This window comes from Cyanistes caeruleus, chromosome 2 (genome assembly GCF_971803275.1).
Source record: "Cyanistes caeruleus chromosome 2, bCyaCae1.hap1.1, whole genome shotgun sequence".
Taxonomy (NCBI): Eukaryota; Metazoa; Chordata; class Aves; order Passeriformes; family Paridae; genus Cyanistes; species Cyanistes caeruleus.
In genome coordinates, this window is record NC_141702.1 from 3,743,078 (window position 1) to 3,759,878 (window position 16,801).

General features: G+C 44.3%; 1 protein-coding gene, 1 long non-coding RNA gene and 2 other non-coding genes across 4 annotated transcripts; 3 read left to right on the forward strand and 1 right to left on the reverse strand.

Annotated features, from left to right (window-relative positions):
• Positions 1 to 41: 41 nt before the first annotated feature.
• On the reverse strand, positions 42 to 114 carry TRNAR-ACG (transfer RNA arginine (anticodon ACG)). The gene has a single exon. It is a non-coding gene; the product is annotated as a tRNA-Arg (tRNA).
• Positions 115 to 312: 198 nt separating this feature from the next.
• On the forward strand, positions 313 to 6,095 carry LOC111927376 (uncharacterized). Its single transcript, XR_002863546.2, has 3 exons — positions 313 to 547; positions 668 to 727; positions 4,587 to 6,095. It is a non-coding gene; the product is annotated as an uncharacterized LOC111927376 (long non-coding RNA).
• TRNAW-CCA (transfer RNA tryptophan (anticodon CCA)) lies at positions 1,219 to 1,290 on the forward strand. The gene has a single exon. It is a non-coding gene; the product is annotated as a tRNA-Trp (tRNA).
• Positions 6,096 to 12,298: 6,203 nt separating the features above from the next.
• On the forward strand, positions 12,299 to 12,841 carry LOC111927377 (gallinacin-10). Its single transcript, XM_023924223.2, has 2 exons — positions 12,299 to 12,451; positions 12,705 to 12,841. The coding sequence occupies exons 1-2, from the start codon at positions 12,394 to 12,396 to the stop codon at positions 12,839 to 12,841; spliced, it is 195 nt and encodes a 64-aa protein (XP_023779991.1). The 5' UTR covers positions 12,299 to 12,393.
• Positions 12,842 to 16,801: the final 3,960 nt, after the last annotated feature.

A 16,801-nucleotide genomic window follows, 5' to 3' on the forward strand; every position in this document is an offset into this window, starting at 1 on the left:
TCAGAAAGGGAGCAGGAGGAATTTCCGTGGGCTAAAAGTGTTGAGCCAGGCAGGAGTCGAACCTGCAATCTCCTGATCCGTAGTCAGGCGCGTTGTCCATTGCGCCACTGGCCCTGTCCCCTCGTCACTCCCACGTCCCTGCCACGCTGCCCCTGTCCTTCCTTCTGTGGAACAGCCTCTGCTCCCACCACAGACCCCACAGCACACCCAGCTCAGCATCCAGCAGCAAAGGATGCCCTGGACCAGCAACCCCTGACCCCAACCCCGTCAGTGCCTGGTCGTGGCTCTTTGCTTTGCCTTTGGATTGAGCTCAGCTGCTCTGTGTGTGTGTCCTGCTGCGGGGACACGTCTGGGAGACCTTGTCAGAGGTGAAACCAAAGTCAAGATAAATGATGTTCCCCAGTGTCCATTTGGCCATTGAGGAAGAAATTGTGTTGTCCCAGAGTGTCCTGCCCTTGGGAAGTCCATGGTCCCTGTCTCCAGTCATCATCACATTCTTCCATCATTTCAGGACCCTTCCTTTCATAATCTTCACTTGGCCTCTGAGGTGGGATAGACCAGACTCTTGTTTTTACTATTTTCTTGAAGATACTCCTTATGGTGTTCATCAGGAACTTCTCTCTATTTCCATCATCTTACACTGAATTGTTGTCCTTAAACACTCCAGGAGTCCCCTGGACCGACTGTACCACCCCACACTGATATTCCAGGGAAAAGTCACATGGAGGTAAGTCCAGGACCCCAGGAGTGACTGAGCCTGCAGTTGTGAAGCTTCTTCCACTTTTCAGAGAAAACCCTTCACTCCCTTGAGAAAGATTCCTCATGAGGCAACATGCAGCAGACACCCAGCACACCTCTCTGCTCTGCCCTGCACTTTGGCTGTGACCTGTCACCTGTGAATCAAGGCTTGATATCCATGCATCTTCCAGCTGAATGGGGCCCCTGTCCCCAGGGAGGTGCTGGGCCCCCATTTCTCCTGTCCCTCTGGAGACACCACATCCAGGAGTCTGTTTCCCCTGAGAGAAGCTCTGCAGGGCTCTGGGCAGTGGCCATTTTTGTCCTTCTTTCTCTGAAGTCTTATTTAGAGCCCTCTTTGTTTAGCAAGGCAAGGCAGGAAAAGATGGTGCCACCCCTCTGTCCGGTGAAACAAAATTCCCATTCCCTGAGAGAATGCCCCAAATTCCAAGATGATATTTGAGCAGAAAATGCCCCATCCCCGACCTCGTGGCGCAATGGCAGCGCGTCTGACTCCAGATCAGAAGGCTGTGTGTTCAAATCACACCGGGGTCAGGGTGTGCCCTCTGTGGGGATCTGAGATGTGCATCTCCTGGACGCTTCCTTTTGCCCTCCCAGCTGCTGAAGGGCAGTGGATGAGCCGTGGCACAGTGGTCTTTCCTTGCTGGATGAATGTTCAAAGTATCTTCAAAGTTACACTTCTTCAAAGTGTAGCTACAGCTTTCCTTTATCCAATGTTTGCAAAGCTGACAGGAATAGTGGGCACTGAGAGGTGGCTTCATGTCTGGGTATTAATTGTTCTGGTCCCAAAACCCCTTTGGAAGGGCAAGAACCTGTTAGGGGGGGATAAGATCCCTTTGTATGTTCTTCCTCAAATGGAATAATCCAAATTTCTCCCCATCTCTCCTTGGATACCCCATATCCAACTCCCCCACCACCTTGGTGGCTCTCACTGAACTTTCTTCATTATGTCATGGAGGTTTTTTTGTTAATTCTGTTGAAATACCTGGAGGCTAAACAGAGCCACCAGCACTGGTCATCAGGATCTTTGATCCTCTGCTTTGTCTTTCCTTGATTCCCTACGGTGAGATGGACAGAGAGGATGGAAGGCTGGAAAAAAAGGCTTGAATTTCTATGAATGACCTTATATGAGTTATAATTCATAAAAAGTAGATGAACTCCTTTAAGGGTTCTTTCAAGGTGAATGATAAAATATACAAACAGAAGACATACTGAGATAGAACAATGGATCAGTAAGAAAGACAAGAAGCTAAGAGTCCTTATCCCATAACTCCTGGAGTGACACCAGAGGGTTGAATGAGCAGGGATTTCCTCAAGATGTCGCTGCCTCACTGCTTTCAATATCACAAAATCATCGAGGTTGGAAAAGACCTCCAGGATCATGAAGTCAAATGACTTTGGTTCTGTCTCCATAATGTGATTTTCTGTCCCTTTGGCTTCTCAGAAAGGAAAGAAACTCAGGTACTTCCTTTTGCAAATCTTTCACAGATGAAAAAGCCTCAAACAGTACAATTTCCAAGATGCTGTTGTTGGGACATCTGGCACTCTCTTGAAAAGGTATTTGGCAGCAAGCATTATTCTTGTAGCCTTCTCATCAGAAGTATTTTCATTGAAGGCAACAGGAACATTTTTCTTCATAAAAAATCATATATTTTCATAAAAAATGCTGAGTTTACAACTATTCTCACTTTTCAAAGGACCAAAAGTACAAAACTCTTAAGACTTCTGAAAGCTTTTTTTTTTTTTTTTTTTTTTTTTTTTTTTTAGCAGATTTGAGTCACAGTCTAGGGCAGGTGTCCCTGCCCATGACAGGGGTTTGGAGTGAGAGGATCTTCAAGGTCCCCTTTCAACCCAAACCATTTGATGATTCTGTGAAGAGCCTGGTGACGAGGTTTAATCAAAGGGACACTTCAGCAGAGAGTAGAACTTGATGTCTCCCATTCAAGGAAAGTCATCATAAGCTACTTAATAACCAAGATTAATTCATAATCTTGAGAGTCTCCAAATGTTTCCAGTTAAAATGCTCTGTCTTGCACAAACAAGGAAATCTTTGAGGCCATGTCAAATGGGGAAATGTGAGGGAGAAAGGCTTTAAATATTCCATATTGCTGTAAATTCCTGTAACAAATGCTCTTTCCTATATAACTTTATTTTCCAGTGAAAATCCAGTTCTCCTGGAATTATGACCAGCCCTATCAAGATCTGTTACACAAAGTAGTTTACTCTGAATATTGACACAGAAGTAGGCTGACCAGAGCAGGATATGAAACCTGAAGCTGGGACTCCTTCACACAGTGGCAGATTGGGTTCAGCTCTGGACTTTTTGTATCTGGTGGAAATGTTTTTCTGTAGAAACTTGAACTGTTCTGTCAGGCAGGAATATTTATTTTTCTGTCTGTATAAGCAACAGTGTCACTTTTGTGCCACCAGGCTTCCTTCTAGAATGATCCCATGACTGTTTTGGAAGCTGAAGTTTCATTTTAATTTCTCTCCCCTCTGTTGGCTCAAGTCTCAGCATCCAAGTTGAGGACAAGGTCACATCTCCCTGTGAATGACCAAGGAAAGGTTGTTTTTGATCTGCTGGACCTTCCTAAGGATAAAGATCACAGAAACACAGAATGGAAAAGGTTGGGAGGCTCCACTGGAGCTCATTTGGCCCAACCTCCCCACTCAAGCAGGCTCATCCTAGAAGACATTGCACAGGATTTTATCCAGACACTTCTGGAATATCTCCAATGAGAAAGATTCCACACCCTTTCTGGGAAACCTGTAGGTCCTCCTGTTTGTGGAGGGAAGCTCGTTCCATGCCAATAAAAAGGTCTTTAGCCTCTTGATTCCCTCAGCACTTGAATCAATCAATGAAATGGCTGCTGGAGAAGTGACAGAAGAATCTGTTAACATTTAGATACCAGGAAGAATTTCTTCTTGAAAAGGGTGGTCAGGAGTTGGAAGGGGCTTCCCAGGGAGGTGGTGGAGCTTCCATCCCTGGAAGTGTCCATGGAATTACTGGATGTGGTGCTCAGTGCTCTGGGTTGGAGACAAGGCAGGGATCAGTCACAGGTTGGACTCAGTGGTCTGGCAGCTCTTTTCCACCCTACATAATTCTGTGATTCTCTGATTCTAACAGACTTTGTGTCTCATTTTCTCCAGCCAAACCTGTTCCTGGTGCTCTCATCCTTTCCCTATTTACATCTACATCTCACTCCTGCTGCAGTGTGGAGCAGGATGGGGGTGCCAGGGCTGTGATTGCCCATGGCCTGCCCCAGTCTTCAATGAGGGGATGAATTTTTATAAATGTCTTTAGTAATGGCATGGAAAAAACCCCAAAGAGTGAGGTTTGGGCAATTTTATTTCAGGTATTTAAAAGCCACACTGACAGCAGGGAACTTCATAAAATGGAGAAAATGGGAAAATATATAACAGAAGTACATGGAGATAATGGATTTAAGGGAAAATAACCCAGGCTGTGGCTCTGGGTAATTTCTTTCCCAATGTACATTTTGTTGACAGCATGTGGTTGATATTCTTCTTTCTCTGCAATCAGGAGGCAGAAGGGCTTTCAGCTTGTGCACTGATATCTTTAGAATCAGGCCATAAACCAGTATGGGATGGGTTATCAGCTAAGAATCTTCAAGAGAGAAATATTTCCTTGGATTTATTTCAGGACAAAACAACAATAAAAAAGGCTCAAAGCAATTTCTTATCTCTATCTCTGTTGCAATCCCCAAGCCTGAAAATTTACAAACCTCTTTGTCATCAGATTCCAGACCTTAATTCATAATTAATTTCTTGTAAAGTCTTGTTTTTCGGGTTTTTTTCCTATTTTTCAGCTGTTTTTCCAGGTGCAGACCCAGGATGTACTCCTGAATGATTTTCAGGTTGCTATCTTGGGAACTGGGTGAATATCAGAACAAATTCCATGAAAACCTGGGCAAAGCACAGGGACCATCCTTGTGAGCAGACTCCAATGCTTGCAGTGAGATGTGATCAAGAGCAGATTTTTAAAATGAATAAAAGTCTAAATGAATACAATTTATAATACAGAGCTCATCAGTTCATAGGTACCCATCCTTCTAATTACATTCCCTGCTCTATCACAGTCCCTTAGCTTTCAAAGCCCCAGAAATGTTTTAGACACTTTTTATTCCTTATATTTGCAGTGAAAAAGTCATGATGGGAATTTTTCCCGAGAAAGAAAATGGCAAGATGAGGCTGGAGCAGATGGCCCTCTGCACCCACACCCACAAACCCAACCTCACTGCCCCTCTGAAGGGCTGGAGATGGGGGTAAAGGTGGGTTAAACTCTGTTTTATGCCCCCAGAAAAGGTGTGGGAGTGAAAATGTACAGATAACTCTTGAGAAATGAAGCCCTTAATGCTGCTAGGAAGTCCTGGCCTTTCCAAAGGTCAGTTTCCTAGAAGTGTGTGGCTCATTACCCAGGAGGAATCCCCTCCTTGAAGGAGGAGGCGAGGTGCTGCCGTTAGAGACGTGGTTTCTCAGCCAAGTCATGCACAGGGGAGCAGGAGCTATTGGCCTTGTGTGGCTCTGTGGAGACCTCTCTGCAGAGGGGGCTTGGGGTCACTGAAAATCATCCTGAACATTTTGTAAACTTCAGCAGATGAGATTCAGGATGGTTTATGCCATTTCAACGTGTCTGTGAGGAAAGGAGATCAAAAATTAACAGCTCTGTGTTGTGAGGGATTCTTCCATGCTGGACTGTACAGCTGCTGCAATGTCAGCCCTGCTCCCAGCTGAGGCTGGAGCAAACCTCATCCCCCAGCACGGAGACCAGCATGGAAAGGATATCCCTGAATGGAGAGATGAAATGAAAGAGATGAAGTGAAAGGAGAGGCAGAAAGTATATTTACATGATGCTCCCAGAGGTTCATCTGATAGATCACAGAATGGAATGTTTTGGGTTGGATGGGACCTTAAAGATCATCCAGTTCCATCCTGTGCCATGAGCAGGGACATTTTCCACTATCCCAGACTGGTCCAAACCCCATCCAGGCTGGCCTTGGACACTTCCAGGGATCCAGAAGCAGCCACAGCTTCTCTGGGTACCCTGTGCCAGGGCCTGACCACCCTTATGCTTATCTCAAGGAGATATTTAAAGGACATCAGATATCAAGGAAATGCCCAGAGTCCTGTCTCTATGACTCCTAGGAAACAACAGTCATCTAAATAGTGCTTTCAATCCACAAAGGGTGTAGTTCCAGGAAAAACTCATTACAGGAAAAAAAGGCTCAAGAAAAAAATAATTAATTTAAATTTAAACTAGAACCTGGGAAGCAAACAATTAGGTGATGTAGGAACAAGTGAAGAGCCAGCCTTTTTCTTTTCTTTTCTTTTTTCCTTTCCTTTCCTTTCCTTTCCTTTCCTTTCCTTTCCTTTCCTTTCCTTTCCTTTCCTTTCCTTTCCTTTCCTTTCCTTTCCTTTCCTTTCCTTTCCTTTCCTTTCCTTTCCTTTCCTTTCCTTTCCTTTCCTTTCCTTTCCTTTCCTTTCCTTTCCTTTCCTTTCCTTTCCTTTCCTTTCCTTTCCTTTCCTTTCCTTTCCTTTCCTTTCCTTTCCTTTCCTTTCCTTTCCTTTCCTTTCCTTTCCTTTCCTTTCCTTTCCTTTCCTTTCCTTTCCTTTCCTTTCCTTTCCTTTTTTTTTCCTTTTCTTTTCTTTTTTCCCTCTCCTCTCCTCTCCTCTCCTCTCCTCTCCTCTCCTCTCCTCTCCTCTCCTCTCCTCTCCTCTCCTCTCCTCTCCTCTCCTCTCCTCTCCTCTCCTCTCCTCTCCTCTCCTCTCCTCTCCTCTCCTCTCCTCTCCTCTCCTCTCCTCTCCTCTCCTCTCCTCTCCTCTCCTCTCCTCTCCTCTCCTCTCCTCTCCTCTCCTCTCCTCTCCTCTCCTCTCCTCTCCTCTCCTCTCCTCTCCTCTCCTCTCCTCTCCTCTCCTCTCCTCTCCTCTCCTCTCCTCTCCTCTCCTCTCCTCTCCTCTCCTCTCCTCTCCTCTCCTCTCCTCTCCTCTCCTCTCCTCTTCTCTTCTCTTCTCTTCTCTTCCCCAGCAGCTGTGGCCCATTGGGTGGGAGAAAGCAACTTCCACCCCCAGCTCTGTCCCCTGCATTACACAATGCCCTGCTTGGCTCACTGGAAATTGGTGACGTGCTTGATGATGTCATGGCTTGCACAACTGGGTTTTGTCCCTGATATTGACCTTTGATGTTGTGGGCTTCTTTCCAGGGGGCTAGAAATGAAGTAACTGAGTAAATCAAAGTATCTAACGATTGCAGGTGACTCCTCCAGGTAGCTGGTTTTCTCTGTTCTTTAGAAGTGTCCCAGGCCAGGTTGGACAGGGCTTGGAGCAACCTGGGATAGGGGAAAGTGTCCCTGCCCATGGCAGGGGGTGGGAGTGGATGTTCCTTAAGGTCCTTCCAACCCAAACCATCCTGTGATATGATATTTGAAGCCATCTTTTGTACCTGAATGGCCACACTCTGTTAGATGAGTCATACCTTTTCTTTTAGTGTTATCCCTCACTGTGTGCCATCGGTACAAGCTGAGATTTGCAGGGGCTGACTCACAGAGTGGGATCTAGACATTCACAACCACTGACATTTCTCCTGGGGGCAGGGGCCTCCAAGCAGAGACAGGAATGAAACTCCTTGCAATTCCAATCTCTGATCCAGACACTGACCTGTGTAGAAGACAGATGTTTAGATCTCAAAAAAATTACTATTATTTTTTATCATTTATACCAGAAGAAAGATTGCTAAGCAGGACAGAGGAATTCAAGACAACTGAACCATGAGGAGGGGGAGAAGGACACTTGATGAAGCATCTTATTAAAGGCTCATTTGCTGCAGCCAAACCAGACAAATATGAACAACTGTAATATGATTAGTTGCAAATACAGTCTGGAAGGCTTCTGGACTTGTAAAAGTGCCTTTCTCTGGGTTCTGAGATGCCATCATTCGACCATACCTATAATGTGAAATTCTTGGCTTCCAGTCCAAGGTGATCACACCAGACTTACTGCTGGAATAGTTCCTAGCCAGGACTAATCATTGAAACAGCCAGGAATTTTTGGCAGAGGGTTAGCAGAGGACAAAACTGCCAGGGCTGTTCTAACTGAATACTGAGGATGATGAGTTTTCACATCCTGTGTCATTGCTCACACTCTGCTACCTGAATTAGCTGCAGCTCAATAAATTGTAATGTGATCTTGGATGTAGCAGGCACAAGGGAGTTGTCTACTACAGATGACATCAAGGAGAAGGTCAATGCCATGCTGACCTGATTGTAGATATAAATATATATCAATCCAATTCCTGTGGCTGCAGCATTAGCAGCTTCCTACCTAGCAAGTCTGCAAAGTTCCATGATTCTGTTTTTGATGATGACGGTGTCAAAGGCAACAGAACCTACCCAATACACCACAAGAGTAGATATTTAAATGATGCACAGAGGGAAGCATTTAGACCCTGCTCACTGTCTCATGAAGACACTTCTGGTGCTTTAGTTTGTCATCAACTGCACAAGGACTCTTAAAAATTAAGGCTTTTGTGTTATTCTGTAGGATACCATCCACACAGAAGTCTCAGTATTTGTCAGGAAACGCAGCAGCACTAGGGCTGTGTGACAGATCAGGGAACTCCTCATCAGGACCAGAGAAGTAACAATCTCTTCTCCATAACCTACAGGAGATCCTGCCTTCCTCCTTCCTCTCAAACACTCATTATTATTCGTTCTCACCCTCCCCTCCACAGAGGAATTCCCCTTTAGCTCAGAGGCTCAGAGGACAGTACATTCTCTCAGCTGCTGTTCAGTGCTGTCAGGTAAATGTCTATTTAATGTTGACTCAGTGTCTGGATTGCAACATGAGGGCACAAGCAGATGAGATCAAAGCAGCCAAGGGCAGGTAATAAGTGACCAGGTTCCCAGACATCAGCACAGTGCCATCCCTCAACCCTAAATGTACAGGGGCCTCCCCTTGTGCCCTCTCAGTGACAGCAGAGAATGCCTCACACACCAGGGTTCATTAACTGATCTGCTGTATTTTTCCTCATCTAAAACTTTTAGAATATTTCTTTAATAGGAGACATTTTCAGCTGTCACCAAGCAGTGAGGACTGATGGAGAAACAGAGGTAAAACCTGCCCTGTGCACTATTTTAGCTCATGGGAAAAGGCAGAAACCACTCTAGTGACCAGTGATGTCTGGGAATATTGTGTGCATATATTAAAGGATGTCCACTAATAAATTTTCATGGATGAAGCAACCTTGGTCCTCATTTTCCCATTCTCATTGTACCCTAAGCAGGATGATGCCAAATGGTAGAAACATGGAATCACAGAATGGTTTTGGAAGGGAACTTAAAGACCATCCAATTTCAACCCCCTACCACTTCCACTACCCCAGGTTCCTCTAAGCCTCATCCAGCCAGGTTTTGAACAGTTCCAAGGATGTTCCACCTTCCATTGAACCAGGCTGTTCCAGATGGAGCAACCTGGGGTAGTGGAAGGTGTCCCTGCCCATGGCAGAGTTGGAACTGCTTGATCTTTAAGGTCCCTTCCTACCCAAATCATTCCATGATTCTGTGATTCTATAATAACGATTTGCACCATAATTAGGAAAGCCAGGAGAATACCAGATTATGTTTTAACATGCATTTGGTTTTAATGGAACATAAGCACATTATCTCTTAAATAACCATGTGCCTGCGAGATTTTTAAGGTATATTTGCAGTTGCAATGATAAAATTAAATTTTGCCACCATCCAAATACATGTACCCCATTTTAAACAACCATTCACAAAAGAATAGTAGTTCTTAGACTTCTTTTCATTTGTCATTAGCTGACATGTCACACTTAAGAGAAAATACTGAGGCAAACCCCTCCTATATAGCATCATGTAGGGTACTTGCTGTGAATTATTATGAGGGTAGTTTGTTTGGGAGGGAAGAAGAGAAGAAAAAACCCTGTCTTGCAGAAGACTGAGAAATCAGCTTGATTTGCTGTTTGTAAAGGTTTTTCCCCACTCAACATTTCAGATTTTCCTTGCAGTATCTCCTTTGGAAAGGGGCTGCTAGGGGAAAATTCAGGAAAATTGAATTTCAAAGTCCCCCCAACTCCTCTTTGCTTAGAGAGCTTGATTTCTCTGGGATAGGTACTTGCAGCTCCTTGAATTCCCAGCTCATCTGTGGAAGTTAATGTTCAACAGAGATCCCCAGGAATTATTCCTGGCCCTGTGTACTGTGGGATTCATTTCCATGCTCACAATTCCATGTTCCAGCCCCAGGTCACTGCTGTGCTGCATGAATTGTTCTGCTCCTCGCCTGTTCTATACAAGTTTTTCCCGGTTTTAAGCAGCCAGTTTGCACCTGTCTTTGTTTTTGTTAGAAGTCAAAGTCATGGAATTTTCCTCTTGCTCTGAATGACATTTTCTGCCTGTGCTAGCAGGGCTCAAAGCGTTGGTCACTTTCAAGGGATCATGGAATCATGGAATCCTTGAGGAGTTTGGGTTGGAAAGGACCTCAAAGCTCATTCCAACCCCCTGCCATGGGCAGGGTCACCTTCCAGTAGACCAGATTGTTCCTAGCCACATCCTTGATTGTTTCCAGGAACATCCACCACCCCTCTGGGCAACCTGTGCCAGTGTTTTGCCCCCCTCACTGTAAAAATCCTCTTCCCTGTTTCCTTGAGGTTCTCCTTCTGCAAGGAAGGAAATTGTTCAGCAAACTCTGAGTGCTATAGCAATCCTTAGCAATGAAATTTAAATAATTTAACCCTAATAAAAGATTGACTCTGTTTCAGAGGAGGGAAAGAGTAAAGCCATGAAAGTGAGTGGAGCTTATTCAAATAACAGAAAGTAATCACAACCTTCTCCAGTTGCCACACTGCAATTTTATTTGGGAAAAGCACCCCTTCTCCCTAACATGAATGTCTTATGGACAAATGCTTCCACTTGCACAGCATTCCCACACTGTTCTGTCTGTGTGAAAGACAGGTGAGGGGAATTCACATTTCAATGGGTCTTAAGAAAAACAAAAGGGTTTTATTTTTTGGTTTATTCATGCTGGTCTTGCAGGTCAGGCGTTTGCCTCTCTGTATCCCACTAAAGAGAAAAGAGTGGGGTGACAAATTCAATTTCTTCTCCATTAGAAATGGAGAAAGCTGGAGAGTTGCTGGCAAAGGAAAAGATAATTTTCAAGGCAAGGGTACAAAACAAAAGAGGGACAAGAAAGGAGCACTTGGAATTTCTTGGTTAATTAGATTTTGTGAGTGCAAGAGGGAAATCAGTGTTTATCTTGCTGCATAAATTCACCTTGTTGCCTCTCTCTCAGCTGCTCGAGCTGGCCCATTACAGCGCAAATTAAACATAAACCTCAGTAATGTTTTCATCCTTCAAACAATTCTTGGAACAAAAATGCCATTAACTCCAAGTTAAATGTAATAAATGAGGTGATAAGGAAGCAAACCACTGAACCAGAATGTCAGAGGTAGGAACTGCAGAAACACCTGGCCTGTTACAGTGTTTAACCTGTTTATTAGCCCAGGATTGCGTGAAGAAGAACCTTCCCTCCATTGATCTCCTTTTAAGAGAATTTACAGCCACAGGAATCAGGCTCTGAAGTGAAGCCCCAGATGTTGTTGCCTTTCAAAGCATTATGTCAGACACGATTCTTGTGGAATCAGCCCATTCTCCAACCTTCTGGGGCAATAAGAGGGGAAATATTTGGCGTTGCATCACAAACTTGTGTCTGTATATTAAGTAGTTTATTTCCTTTTTTTAAAACAAAAGAGATATATTAATGAGTGTTAGAACTCTTAACTCCTGAAGGTTTTTATGTGGACAAACTGGAGCTGAATGCAAAGAGGTCAAAATTTGTGCCTTAAGGCTGAAGGTAAAGCAGTGGGAATGATGTGGGGTGAAATTCCAGGCTGAATGAGGCTTGGAGCAACCTGTTTTAGTGGAAGGGTCCCTGCCCATGGCAGGGGCGTTGGAATGAGATGATCTTTAGGGTCCCAAACTGTTCTGTGGTTCTGTGATACAAGTGAGGACTGAAGGAGGGGGAGAGCTTTGTGTCAGCCTCCTGCAGTGGGTGAGGCTGTCCTGAGACCTGTTTAAAAAGTGACAATGAACCGTTGCATCACCTCAAATCTTTCCCAATGCTTTCCTCTGCCTTTGACATCATCTGTCTGGAGACAGGGATGGGGAGATGGAGACAAAATGTTACGTGAACTGTCAGTGAGTGAGGATTCCAGCAACAAAGCTGTGTCCCCACTCCAGTGGCCACTGGCTTCCAAGTCCCCCTGACCCATCCTGGTGCCTGTGTTGGGAAAAGGTTTCCAAAAGCCATGAAAATTGGTGCAGCTCAATCAGGCTTGGCTGATGGTCAGATTATATAACTGGCCCATGAAGTGGAAATTCACCCTTGGGGGATTGCGACACGTTCACTGCCACCTGTGATAAGGGGGATAACCAGTCCCTCTCCAGAGGGTTCATGGCAGTTACTCATTGACTTGTCACACTTGCACAACCCCACAAGCCCTATAAATACTGGTGCTTGTCCCAGCCCTTCCTCAAGCCAGCTCCAGCCACCATTGGTCTTTCAGGGGCTTTGCAGGACCTCACAGTCCACAAGAAACTGACAGCCATGAAGGTCCTCTACCTGCTCTTCGCTGTCTTCCTCCTCCTCTTCCAGGCTACTTCAGGTGAGAAGCAAAAATCCTATACAGAGCAAAAGGGTTTGTAGGCAGAAGAGTGTTCACAGGAGGGGAAAAGGATGGCATCAGCTGAAAGGCAACACCTGATGCTGCAGGGATGGTGGAGTGGATGGGACCCGGAGCATCTGTGCTCAGGGTGCCACTCTTGCCAAAAAAAAAGACAACACGTGATTTGTTGAGCATTTGCCTCTCATCATTTCAGGCAGAAAGCTGGGATTTTAACTCCTGCCATTCCCCACAGGTTCTGCAGACCCTCTTTATGCTGACACCGTCGAGTGCCGGAGCCAGGGAAAATTCTGCCGTGCCGGGGCGTGCCCACCCACCTTCGCTGCCACGGGGACGTGCCACGGGGGAATGCTGAACTGCTGCTCCAAGTAAGTGACAAAACATCTCAGGGGCCTCAGAAGGTCCCCTCTTTCATCCACTGCTTCTCTGAATAATCAGCAAAACTCCAGTGGGGCTTGCAGGGCAACCCTTGGTGGGAAAGTCCAGAGGGAGGAGGAACATGTGTAAAATGTTGATGTGTGTTTAGGGTGAAAATCCATTTGAATGGAAGTTATGTGTGGGAGAAAGGGTTCAGAATGGTCAGAATTTCAAAGAATTCAGTATTTTTTTGCTTTATTTTGAATTTTTATTTAAAAGGAAAAGAAAGGAAATTTTTTCAATAAATGGTTGGGAAAGTGCTTCACAGTATTTATACCCATCAGGGGAAATATTTTATTGTCCCTCGGTTTTTATTTTAAAATTTAGCTAGAAAATGTACATTTAAAGGGGGAAAAGTGTTCACAGAACTCTGCTTCTAAACCTCTCCCCATCTATTCTTCCTCTCACCACTGCACAGCTCTTAGAAAGGTGAAGAGGAGTGAATTTGTCAGTGAGTGGAGATTTGGGTGTTCATTTCACTTTTGACCTTGGAAACCACTTTCTAATAATATCTGGAGTTTTCCTGATAGCCAGGGGTTTTTTTTCCCCTTAAGGTTTTGAACATGCTTTTGGGGAATTCTCTTCATCTTAAAATAAAACATAATCTCCAGCTACTTAATTCTTAGAATAACTTTGTTCCATTGATGGCCACGAGGTGATCCCTGCCAGCTGCAGTGACATTCACACCCCCCAAATTATAATAATATAATATAATATATTATAATAATCAGTGCCAGATTAGGAGAGGTTCCTGTACCTTTGATGAAGAGGACTGGTGTGATGATATAATTCATCCCAGCCACGATGTTCAGGCAGAGATACCCAGACACTGATGTGACTTGGCTCAAAACAAAGGGAGAGCTCAGATCTGTGATGTCTGAATTTCCCATAACTCCTTATTCTGTGATTCCATTATTTTTAGAATTGCCAGGGTTTAAAGGTTCTCAGAAACTGAAGAAATCTGATGAGATGGTTCTAGAAAAAAAAGTTTTATACATTTATTCAGCAAATGGGGATCCTCAGTGGTTTCAGGAAACCCAAGTAATTCCAATAGTAATTCTTGCCAGGAGAATAAGATGCTAAGGAATAAGATGTTAAGGATGCATTTGGGAATTCAGGAAAGCAAATGGAACAGAAGGAACCTGATACCAGATGATTTTACAAATGAGTGATGTGATCCCAAGTTTCTGTGACCACTCATCCTCCTTGGGGAGCAATTTCTACTGATAGCAAATGGACTGGTAGGAGCAGATGGAAGATCTCCAACATCCAATTTCTGTCAGAACATCTGCTAGACCTGACCAAAAGAAAACTGAGCCTGGGAAAGGAGTAAAACCCCTCCAGTTTGGTTTCAGGTGTAATTTTCCTACAGAAATATTCTTTCTTGGAAGCATGTACCTGATCCTGATGGATGTTAGTGTTCAAGATTAAAGTTCTTACATTGGCTGTTTGATTTTCAGCTGAGTTGACCAATACAAGAGTAGAAGTTAAAACCAACAGGTTATTCTGAAGTACAATTTATTTTTTTTTTCCAGCTCAGGTTGGTTGAAAAAGATCTTTGAATTTAGATATAGAAGGCTTGATTCATCAGGATACATTGAGATGTTTAGTGGCATTTGAGGTACCTTGGTGTATTTAAATTATATCAACGTATCAAAGGGAAAACACTGATTTTCAGAAAAGATAGATGCCTGGAGGCCAAGCAGATACCCCAGACCACTTCAGATGGCACTAGACTTGTGTGTTCAGCAGCTATATTGAATCCCCAGTCTTGGTTTTGGTGCAAACTGAATAAAAAAATGTCATTACAAATGGTCATGTAACTCATTTGCCAGTGGGCACAGTTCTTACACACTGGTTATCTGCAGACCTGGACACCCAGCACACACAGAGATGTGGATTTTTAAACCTGCAGGCTGAACCCACCCTGCAGGTTCATTTTGAAAGGGAATTAGTAGGTATTGAGGCTTTCAGAGCATGAGTTGAGGTGGCACTGCAGCACAATTTGACCCTTTGTATCCTTGCAGGGTTCTGGCAGAGTAAGAAGAAAAGGCTTTCCTGGATCAGAGGATCCCTTGTACCAGCAACATTTCCACTGCCTTGAGGAGCTGATTTTCATGGATTCCTCCTCTCTCTAAAGCCTCCTGCAAATGAGCATTAAAAGAAGCTTCCAGAGGGCATGTCCTGTTAGCACACCGCTTCTGGAGATCTGGGTTTTCCCTCGCTGAAGTCACTCCCTTTTTGCTTTTAATACTCAAGCCACTTTGGCTCCTTGGCCACTTGTTCCAGCCTACCTCACAGGGGTGTTTGGAGGTTCAATCACTTCAGGTTCATGCAGCTCATGGAGGATGTGAAGCCATATATATATTATTATTTTATTCGCACGTGAAAATAAAGGTTTTCTTAAACCAAAACCCATGATCTTTGTTGTTACTCAGTAATTTCCTCTCTGGTTCTGACTCAAGGCTCAGAGTGATGCAGTATTTTTTTAAACAAGTGAGTTTGTGCAGTCTCATATTCCCAAGGGAAAGGGAATGACTAAAAGAGCAACCAGTTTTGATGATGGTAATAAAGCATTTAGGATGACAGGAATGAAAGCTGAGTGTGGAAAACTGTACAGGCAACTCTTGACAGAGAATAATTGTGTGACAATATGGCAACCAATAAACATCTGCAGTATTGCATATTTTATATATATAAAATATATAATATATATGCATTAAAAAATATGCACACACACTCCTGAATTTATTAACACAGTGATGGGGTCTGAACTAACCCTCCACAGAGACAAGATTTTGGGTGATGGGTTTTAAAATATCACACCTGTTGTCAACAACAGCCACAAAATTTAATATTTAAGCACAATGTAACACAGATATCTCACTGCCCATAACCTGTTCATGTCCAACTTACAAAACAGACATTTAGGATGTGTTCTACATCCCTCAAAATCCTTCTGTGTGCTGGTTTTGGCTGGAATGGATTCAATTTGCTTCCCAGTATGGAAGGGTGGTTTGGATTTCTGCTGGGAATAATTCAGGGATGTTTTTGTTATGGCTGAGCAGGAGCCAGTCAAGGACTTTTCTGCTCCTCACCCCACCAATGCGAGGGCTGGGGGTGACAATGATTTGGGAGGGGACAGAGCCAGGACAGCCTGTCCCAGGTGACCCAAGGGTTATCCCAGACCATGTGGGATCATGCTCAGCAAGAAAACTTGCAGGAAGAACAAGGAAGGAAGGGACATTTGGAGTGATGGAGTTTTTCTTCCTAAGTCACTGTTTCATGTGGTGGATTCCTGCTCTCCTGGCATGGCTGGACACCTGCCATGCCAGGAGACACACCCATGGGAAGTGGAGAATAAATTCTTTGTTCTGCTTTGCTTGCACAGGTTTTTTTTTAGCTATTAATCTGTCTCTATCTCAACCCACAAGTTTTTTCCCTTTCACTCTTCTGATTTTCCCCCCATTCCAGCAGGGCAGAAGTGAGCAAGGGCTGCCTGAAGCTGAATTTAGAGCTTGGGTTAAGCCACAACATCCTGAAGAGAACCTCTGGTATTAAATCTGGATAAATTCAGAACAGACTGAGCCTCAGATTTCCCTGCTCCCCTAAAGAAACACATCTGGTGTATAAATCACAGAGGTGTTAATCCAAACAGGGTTGTCACCATTTCTGTCTCTGGATGCTGGACCTTATGTCCATCAAGGTCTGGTGTTTCAGCCCAGCAGTCACCCTCACTCCAGGCTCTTTCTTCCATTTGTGCCCAGTTTCTTGAGTGTCCATCTCACCTCTGCACTGCTCATGAGCCTGAGTGGAACCTGGGCTTGGCCTCAAGTGAGACAACTCCTACAGCTCTCCTCTGTTGATGGCCCTACAGGGATCTGCTTCTCCCATCCCAGTTCCCTGTCCTGTTTC

Bases quoted from the DNA above. Each gene is read 5' to 3' on its own strand.
- LOC111927377 (XM_023924223.2), top strand. From the start codon at position 12,394: ATGAAGGTCCTCTACCTGCTCTTCGCTGTCTTCCTCCTCCTCTTCCAG. The intron at 12,452-12,704 runs GTGAGAAGCAAA...CATTCCCCACAG, and splicing joins CCTCTTCCAGGCTACTTCAG to GTTCTGCAGACCCTCTTTAT.